Source organism: Vigna radiata, chromosome 2, assembly GCF_000741045.1.
Source record: "Vigna radiata var. radiata cultivar VC1973A chromosome 2, Vradiata_ver6, whole genome shotgun sequence".
NCBI classification, from domain to species: Eukaryota; Viridiplantae; Streptophyta; class Magnoliopsida; order Fabales; family Fabaceae; genus Vigna; species Vigna radiata.
In genome coordinates, this window is record NC_028352.1 from 9,939,598 (window position 1) to 9,950,028 (window position 10,431).

Below are 10,431 nucleotides of genomic sequence, written 5' to 3' on the forward strand. Positions count from 1 at the left end.
TATATATATATATATATATATATATATATATATATATATATATATATATATATATATATATATATGTTTATCTCTATGTAACTTGCTTTCTTCAGTGCTTTTCAATGCATATAAATAAATGTCACAAATTTTATGCATCCCGATTCATTTATGAACTGGGGTTTTTCTTTACATGAATCCATCTTGCCCCTGATAACTTTTTGTTCAATTTCTGTTTCCAAGTGTGACATAACAAAAAGGACCACATGTGATAATGGCTGTAATGGAGGTCTTATGACAACTGCCTATAAGTATTTGCTGGAGTCTAGAGGGTTGGAGGAGGAGTCTTCATACCCTTACACAGGGGAAAAAGGTGAATGCAAGTTTGATCCAGGGAAAGTAACTGTTAGGATCACAAATTTCACCAACATTCCTGTGGATGAGAACCAAATTGCTGCATATTTAGTCAATAGGGTCCACTTGCTAGTAAGTCAAGTCCCCCTAATAAAACAATCCTTAAAAGACTACTATAAATTTAAAACAACCCTTATATATAAGATCCAAACAAAAACACTACTATAAAAACAAAATCTCATTAAGTATACTTAAACAACAAATTGTTTTGCAGTTTACCGTTGTCTGCTCATTGGTAAGGGCACATAATTTTAAGACACGAAAAGTTCATTAAAAATTTTGAATCTCAGACTGAAGTAACAAATCACTTAAAAAATAGTTTATTGGATTTAATCCACAATGCAGACTTAAACAATTTTACACTATCAATGAACTATAAAATGACACCTTTAGAATGGGGTTAAAAACTTTTACAGAAAGATCTTAATTATTACAGTGGAGTAGCTGTTTCTTGTTGACTGGAAAATTTTACAATTTGAATGGACCCAAATCATATGGAAAATACTTACACTGACTGTTGGGTGCCAGTTTGTTATCAACTGAGAGTAAATATATTCATCAACTCTCTGTTTTGCCAAAGCTACCTGTTCACAAATTCAAGCTTCAACAAAAGAGCTGTAATAGATTAAAACCAAGAAAAAGGTAGAAAGAGCAAGCGACAGTTTAATTCCATGTTAGTAGGACTTGCATGCTAATTCCATGTTAGTAGGACTTGCAAGCGACAGTTACGTAACCCTTGCTTTTTATTGTGGGGAGGAGAGGGAGAGGGAGAGGGAGATGGGGAGGAAGAAGGAGACGGTGACCTCTAATGTCACCTGGGGAAAAACCCTAAATTCATGGTGGAGGTGGAAGATGAAGCAAATGTGTCATTTTAAATTTTTTAAATATTTACACAGTGTAATGTCCACGTATTCATCAAACTTGACAACTCAGTAAGGTTGTGTCACGGTGGCATTTGCACCATTAAGTTTTTAACGGTGTCAGCGAAAAGGACGAGACTGGACATTTTTTAACAAATTATAGGACCTTACTGAACTTTTTTAATAGGTAGGATCATTTTAAACTAAACCTATAAAAATAGAGAGTAAAATAAGTATTAAACCTTTTATATACTACAAACGAAAAAGACTTGATTGGATCAAATTTCATAAAATAAAGATCAAATTGAAACGTGTAGAAAAAAAAGACTGATTTAAGATTTTTCTAAAAAATAATACAAATTACATAATTTTTTATCCATAAAATACTATTATTATTTTTTATATTCTTTTTTCTTTATAAATACATAATACTATTTTATTCCTATAAAAATTGTTTAGAAAAACTTCCTGCACCGGTCAAATTTCATCTCTCACACCACAAAAAACTTCCTAAATATTTTCCATAAAAGAAGGGGGAATTGATTTCTAGAAAAAAAAAAATCAGAATTGTTTATTATGTTCAGGCAAAGAAATTCCAGAGTGATAGGATGTAGGTAGAAAATAATAGGGTGCATGAAGTAATTCTCCAAACATAACCGAGCCATCATTTCAGCTTATTGGACCAAGGATAAGTTGAACCAAAGGCACCATACTCATCACCTTTTAGGCAAATTCTCTCTGCATTCCATCAATAAAATAATTTCCGTTGTCATTTTCGGATGGAGAGTAGTAATTTTTTTCTTAAGAAAAACTTCCATTACAAAATCAAGAAATAAAATATAAAAAGATTATGGAATCCATAAACTATTTCTTTTCCTTCACTCTCCACTTTTACAAGGTATTATTTACTTTTGAATCATATAATTCAGAAGTTATTTTCAACTTCCGGCAATAAAAAAAATCTTTTTTAAGATAAAAGTAGTTTTCAAATTATACAAAATGTAAATATTTTGTTGTTGTTAAATTGTGCAATTTTAATGTCATTTTTTACTTGTAGTTGTATAATTTAAAAGTTTTTATAAAAGATGATGACTTTTAGATTTTGTAATTCATAAATTAAAAATAACTTTCGAATTGTGCAGTTTAAAAAAGATTAAATTGTATAATCTAAAAATTAAATGAGTTTTGAATTATGATTTTCGATTACATAATTCAAAATGAATGAAATTGAAACTTTCATATTTATAAAGATGAAGAAGGAAAATATGAAAATGTAAAAAGAAAAATTACTCATCTTTCTAACATTAAATAGAATGCATAACAAATTTAGAAAAGAATGTTTTGAAAAATAAGAAAGTAAAAGAGAGACGCGCATTCCGGATATTAAAGATTAACACTAATACTATTCATTTACTTAGTAAAGTTATACATATGTAAGTTATATAGTTACTGTAAAAAAAATAAAATTATTTTACAGTAAAATGGATCACGTTTTGTTCAATCTATTTAGATAATTGAGTTTGAAGTATTGTTTCATTTATAAAATAATAATCATATTTTAAAAAATAAAAATATTCAAAAAGTATTTTATCAAAAATACTGTATTATAACTTATATATCTAAAACTAATTTCACTATGACCTGAGTTTGTAAATACAGTTTTCATTTTTTAAAACCAAACCTAAAAATCATACTTAAAATATATTTCTACTCTTAAAATTTTTTGAATAACTTTGACCCAAATTTATATAAATGTAAAAAAAATTGTCTTAGTCGCTTAAAATTGAGAAAGTATGACTTTAGTCTTTAAACATTAAATTTGAGAGAGTAATTACAATAAATTTTTAATGTGTAAGGTTTAAAATTTATAACCTAATAGTCACTCAAATTTGATGTTTGGGAAAGAAAAAAAATGTTATTTTAATTTTTGAAGGACTGAAAACAACTTTATTAAATTTAGGAGACCAAAATTATTGCAAATTTCTATTGATTTACACTTTTTCATTTCAATGTTTTGAAAGAGAAAATTACAAACAAAAATTAATTTAGTTTTGAAAATCACAATATTTAAATGTGCTAATTTAGTTTTCAAATTTTGATGTTAAATCACGTTAATCACTTTATAATTATTAACTTAACAAGGCGTTGATAAGGGAGTAAGGATATTATTGTAGGAAAGAAAGTACGTTACAGAAGAAAAGAAACAATACATCGGAAAGTGAGTTGGTTGAAAAAATAAATAAAATGAAAATAAGAAAGAAGAAAAAAATTAAATGTTCCGTGCACCTGTCTGTCTTACTTATCTAAGATCACATGTATAACCTTTAATTTTTTTATTAAATTATATATTTTTTTTACTTTTCTTTTTCTTTTTTCTGTTTCAACTCTTTTATTAATTAATCGATTTTTAGAAACTAGTTAAGAAATAGTTTTCAAAAACTAATTAAAGTTCTAAATACTTTTTTCTAAATCAATTTTTGAAAAACTCTTAATTAATTATCGAAAGATAATAAATTCTTAACTGATTTTGGAATATATATATATATATGGGTTTGTTAACACGCGTACGCCTGTTTTTGAGTTGTTACGTTTTAACAATGTATACCGGGTTATAATAGACAAAAATACTCTTATTTATCATATATTCTAAGTTTTAAGGTCAAGGATATTTAAATAATTTTCATTCTCAAAACTAAAAAAAAGAAACCCCCAAACTCTCTGTTGTTCCAATTGGAAAAAAAAAATCAGAAACTCTTAGCCTAACCCTAATTCACCTTCCTCACTTATCCAATTTGTTTCTCTCTCGTCTCCATACTCTCCCCCACCCACACACAACAACCTGTGACATGGTAATTTGTTGCTCTTCGTTCATTTGGAGGATGTGTTATATATTTTTCCTTCTTATTATTATTAAATTTCATTTTTAAATTAAATCATGTAAATAAAACCTTCATAAATCAATTAAATTTTCATACATTATTTACACATCTACACCACATTTCATTATATTTTTAAAGAACAAGATATTTCCCTCTATTGTCCTTTTCTCTTTACATAAAGTGTTTCTTTTTCCTTTCTCTATTGGTATGGAATACATGGTGTAAGATTACAACCTAGAATTGAAAGAATTGTACTCCCAGGGAGCTCCTCTATACCCATTTCTTTAATTTCCTCATGTCCCTTTTTTATTACTGAATCAACTTCTACCTGCGTTTAGAATAAACTTTAACCACTGTGCAAGATAAAAAACAGTAAAATCATTTTTTTACCTTTGAGATTTGGAAAGAGTAACATAAAGTGACAAAGTTTATATTCATTTTACAAACATTAATAAATATAAAATGATTATAAAAGAGTAAACTTTTCAATTTTTAAAAAACATCTCTGATTCAAATTATCACCACCATCTTCAATTTGGGTTGAGATGAGAGAAAAAATGTTGGAGTGATGACAGAGAAAATGTTGAGATGAGAGAGAAAATATCTTTGATGACAAAGGGTTTATGATTTTTTTTTCAATTGAGGCAATAGGGATGACAGAGAGAAAATGTTGGAGTGAGAGAGATGAAAGAGAAAGGGTTGAGAGGAATGAGGTTTTGGGGGAATCTTTATAGCGTCTTTTTTTTACAAATCGGTTTATTCCTATTTAAAAAATTTGAATTTATTCAATTTATTTGAAAAAAGTTTTCTTCAAAAAAATGTTGCCGATCATTTTCAAAAGATCATATATAATTGGTCGTATAATCATGGTTATATAGATGTTTTTTATGAAAAATATTTAATTGCCGGTATCAGAAGATTAGTGACATTCAATTCTCTTTTTGATAAAAAAGAATTGATGCAATTAAGAATGGAATAGGTATTACAAGTTTATATGTCTCATGATCAAGGATATTTGAGATTTTTTGCTTATATGACTCTTTTTAATATTTCAATGTTGGGATTAGTTACTAGTTCAAATTTGATACAAATTTATTTTTNTTGGGAATTAATTGGAATGTGTTCTTATTTATTTTAGTTGATAAGTTTTAACAATGTGTATCAGATTATAGTAGACAAAAATACTCTCGTATATTATGGATTCTAAGTTTTAGAGTGAAGAATATTTGAATAACTTTCATTCTCAAAACTAAAAAAAAAAAAAAGAAATCCCAACCCTTACTCACCTCTCTCATTCCTCTCAATCCTTTCTCTTTCCTCTATTTCACTCCAACTTTTTTTCTGTCATCTTATGGTAGATCCAACTGGAAAAAAAATTAGAAATATTTGTCGTTAAACAATTTACATTTGTAAAGAGTTGAGTTATTAGCATATTCGCCTTCAGGCAAAGGTTCATTCAAGATCTCTTCAATTTCATCATCTTCACTAACCTTGCAAATTTCATCATCTGCAGATGTTGAATCGTCATCTCTTAAAAAACCTTCAGGACCAATTACCAATTACCAATTCCTTCTGATATCATTATGCTTGTGAAAATTAGATAAAATTAGATAAGACAAAAATTATAAAATGAAAACTCATTATAAAATCTTTTTTGTAAGAAATTGTTTAATAGCGAGTGTTTCTGATTTTTTACAAGTGAAATACCAATTCCTTCATATGTCATTATGCTTGTGAAAATTAGATAAAACAGAAATTATAAAATGAAAACTCATTATAAAATCATTTTTTTTTTGTAAAAAATTGCTTAACAGCCAGTGTTTCTGATTTTTTGAGAGAGGTGAGTAAGGGTTTGAGTTTTTTTTTTAAGTTTTGAGAATGGAAATTATTTAAATATCCTTAGCTTTAAAACTTAGAATCCATAATATATGAAGGTATTTTTGTCTACTATAATTCAATATATATTGTTTTAAAATTTATTTTTGAAAAAAAAATGATGGTTTTTTTTTATTAGGAAGTTAAAATAATATATTTAAATTAAACTTAGTTGTATTATCTAATTTTTATATAAAGTCTTACTACAAGTTACAGGTTAGTATGAAAAAGTTTTTCTTCCCTTTTATCTTGGTACTACAATTTCTCACCTCACACGCGAACAAAATATATGAAACAATTGTACCCTTATTAATCATCAACAACAACCACTTCTAGTTTTATTTATATATATATATATATATATATATATATATATATATATATATATATATATATATATATATATATATATATATTAAAAATTATAGATCCAGCAACGGGTTGAGAGGTTAAGGCTACCCACTCCTCTCAAGATCTACTACTACAAATACATCCAATTACTTAAGAAAATAATTAAAACTAAAGTTATTCTCTTTTATAATGCAAAGAGATATAGAAAAACAAACTTTTTAAATCTATTATAATAGCTCAGACAAGTTTTTAATTTCTTTATAAAAATAATAATAATCGTTAAAAAAAATCCTATTAATTTCATAAAAGCATCTTTCAAACACTCTTCATAATGAATCAATCTTCTATTACCAAAAAAAATGCAGCTTACGTAGTTAGCAAGTTAATGCATCCTTAGGCAAGGGGACCTTAATACCTTCAACATAACTCGAACACATAAAGATAATTCAGCATAATAATATAATATTTTGAATCTAACTATATATTTTTATTTTTTATTTTTCATTTTGGAGTTTCTTCATATCTTCCTCAGCGATCTTGTGAGTTGTCCTTGTATTAATAGTTAAAGAAACGACTTTCCTGATAACATAAAAAATGGGCAAATGAGCTGAATTTGTACCCCAATTTTAAGAAAGCAAATCAGACTTATCAAGAAACACTGAAACACCCCCCGAAAATAATAGGTAACATTGTAAGAAAGTTTCTTGCTTAAGAGATAAATTTCAAATTGATAAAATTTTATATCGATTAGAGATAAAATTAAATTATAACAAATTTTATTTTACGAATCGATTTTGTGGAATCGATTTTGTGGAATCGAGATAACTAATAATAAAAAATGTGAGATTTGTTAGTCATGTTGATCTGTTAAATACGTAACATAGTTGGATATTACATTAGGACATGAACGAACGAACATTTTTCATGTTTGAAAGTGTCCCAACAACGCCGACCACTTTGAATGTTTTATATTTGTGGCAGATCTGGTTGGTACAGAACACAGAACACAATAAAAATTGCTAGGAATTGGATATGAAAATGGGGTTCTGAAGTCAAGTTAAAGAATCAGAAATTGTATGCAAATTGACATGCTGCAACGGCTATGTGTGTGCAACTTGTGTATGTAATGAATTAGAGACAGGATTCTACGAAAGTTCCATGAACTTGAAACCGCAGACTCGTGAATTATTCCACAATTTACATCTTCCCTGTGACTGCAGCATTATAATAACTCATAATCATGATTTGCTTTAAAAGATTCTTGCAGAGATGGTCTTCTCTAACTTTCCACCTTGATGTAACTATGTCAACAAATTCATCTTTTTTAACTGCTGTCATTGGTTTAACACATTAATATATTCTTTTTAATGATAAGTTAACATGGTTAACTCAAAAAGGAATTCTCTACACCTTTAGTAGATAAATAAATTATATGTTGAGAAACAAATCAACTGGGTCTATCAGAAGAGAAGTTAATATCAGAAAATCTGATGAATCCAAAATTCAAATTCCCATTAAGATATCTCTGTTCAAATTTAATATATGTCATGCTACCCTATTATTATCCAGGAAGAAAAGGAAAACACTTTGTACTTCCAAACCATTATTAACTAAAAAAGTTTAAATATGTCACTGGTTATTGATCATAGACGATTTGATCTAGATTTAGTTTTTAAACAATATAAAGTTCTCTGATTTACTAGTTGGTGATTCTGACTCACCTCAGTTTTCCAGTTTAATCACCCAGTAACGAATTTACACAAACAGTTTGATTGCAAAACATTTGACACTTCATATTTAGAAAAGAGGAATTTACTAATGCCACCACGAATCAGCAGAAACCACAACCACTCTATAAGGTAAAGAAGATAGAAAGAAAGCAAGCAAGATATTAAAAAATTGTGTATTATTTTCAATATTAGCCCTCGAGAACTAAAAGTCAGAATTAACAGCAACAACAACTACACAGAAATAAGATCAGAGGAAGACCCTGTGATGAATTATTGTCCCTAAGCAAAGAACTAAGCATTAAATGGAAGAGTTGCTATCGGTGTTGTTGTGATGTTGGTTGAGTTGTTCATGTTGGAGAGCGTCTTCAAGCCAAAACCAGGATTCCTCCATCAACTCAGGGCTCAACCTGAACATCAAAACGCAAAACTCCATCTGGGTGAGTGCCCCATCTCCATCAAGATCCCCTTCAGTCATCATGCTCACAAGTTCATCCTCCTTCAAGTCCTGCAGCCCCAAGAGTGCAGCTTTCTCCCTCAAACTCTCCAACGTTATCACCCCTTTTTCTTTGTCCACCAGCAGCTCAAACCCGTTGCAGAGCTCCTTCATAAGCCCCTCCCCACCAAGCTTGTTGGCCATGACAGGAAGCAGGTCCTCAAAGCCAATTCCAGCCATTGTAAAGAAGAAGAGAATAATGGGTTGAATTGAGTTGAAGTGGAAGAATGTGATTGTGTGTGGGTTATTTATATATGTGTATTGAAACAGGGGAATGAGAAAAAAATGGAAAAGATGGATTGAAGGAAGAAGAGGAAGAGATTTAAGCAATGATCCCTGTTTGGATGACAGCCTAGGAACAGAGATTTATTCCTTCATCGCCTTTGATTCTGCTCAAGGAACCTCCTTCCTTCCCTGTTTCCTAGAACCTTAATTTTGGTTATTTCTGTCATTTCACTTTTCTTATCTTATCTTATTCTGTAACTCATTTCTTAATAATATAATCTTTCCCATTTAATGCCACTGGATTTTTTAATTTGTACTTCCTCTTTCTTAATTTTGAGGTTGAAGATTTGGTTACACCAACTACTAAAATATTAAATTTTATTATTTTTAATAAATTTCTTAATCTCTTTTCATCAATAAACATCTTTTTACGTAGAGAATCTACTGCGTTTTTTTATATGATAAACTGTCAACTTTTTTTTCCTTTTTAATAAATTTTTCTTTATATAATAAAGTATCATTTTTTTTATCCGTCAAACGCAACATGTGAAATTGAATATTTGAAATATTTTTGTTTTATCAGTTGAATAAGAATAAATATTACTTTATAATGTTTAATCTTAAAATTTTTATCATCAAAGATTTATTTGATGTATTATAAGAAGATTCTTGTTTTCTTTAAAAAAAAATTAATATTATTTATAATTTTTACTCTGCACGCATTGAATTTTAATTTTAAAGAATTACTATTTTACGAACCTAAACATAAGAGAGAGATTTTCACTACAAAATATGCTGCTGAAACTGCTAAAAAGAAATTACTCTGGGTCTCAAAATTATTTTAGATTTTTCAGAGTTATTTTAGAATCTTCAGAATTATTCTAAAGTGAATTTTCATTTCGTGTAAACAGGAGTCACATCATAATGATAATGATATTGAAGAAATATGTTACATTTTCAAAGAAAGGAAAATTTTAACTTTTTTTTGAACTTTTCAAAAATGAAGAAAATAAAAATAAAATTTGAATAAAAAAGGCGACAATAAAACTCATGAGAAAGTTGTAGGAATTAACGTGAAGAATTTTAGGAAGTTGTAGTATTTGTTGGTGAGTTGACGTTGAGATGATGAGATTGTGGTCAAAAGAAAACGCATGAGAAAGGGCTAAACCAAGAAATTTGGGTCTGAACTTTATGCAAGTAATGAGAAATTGTGGTGTTTGGTTGGTTCGAGACGACAGGGTCGGTGGATTTTATAACTGGAATTTGGAAACAACCGTTAAGTTTCCGAACACTGCTTTTTCAACAAACCAACAAATAAACTGATGATTGGAACCTTCTTTCCAACTCTATACTTCTCACTTCCAATTTACTTCTCAACTTTCTATAATATCATTTTGCTTTGATCCACTTCCAATTATTTCTAAATTTTCTTACTTTTAATTATATTTTTTTATTCTTCAAAATTCAATTTTCTTTTTCTTTACCTATTTTATTGGTTTATCTTTTAGGGTGTGTTTAGATAACAGAGTGAATTTAAGAGTAAAAAAAACAAGAGTAAAAGTGGAGAGTTTCAAGTTTTTTAAATTAAAGAAAATATAGTGGAAAGTGTAGAGAAATAAATAAAC

The 10,431-nt window shown here is 28.3% G+C and overlaps 1 protein-coding gene across 1 annotated transcript; it reads right to left on the reverse strand.

The window, feature by feature from the left end:
- Positions 1–8,247: 8,247 nt before the first annotated feature.
- LOC106755850 (calcium-binding protein PBP1) lies at positions 8,248–9,026 on the reverse strand. The gene has a single exon (XM_014638067.2). The coding sequence runs from the start codon at positions 8,759–8,761 to the stop codon at positions 8,387–8,389; it is 375 nt and encodes a 124-aa protein (XP_014493553.1). The 5' UTR covers positions 8,762–9,026; the 3' UTR covers positions 8,248–8,386.
- Between the last annotated feature and the right edge of the window lie 1,405 nt (positions 9,027–10,431).

What these genes read in the sequence shown, in the direction of transcription:
- LOC106755850 (XM_014638067.2), bottom strand. Translation starts at nt 8,761, where the DNA reads ATGGCTGGAATTGGCTTTGAGGACCTGCTTCCTGTCATGGCCAACAAG.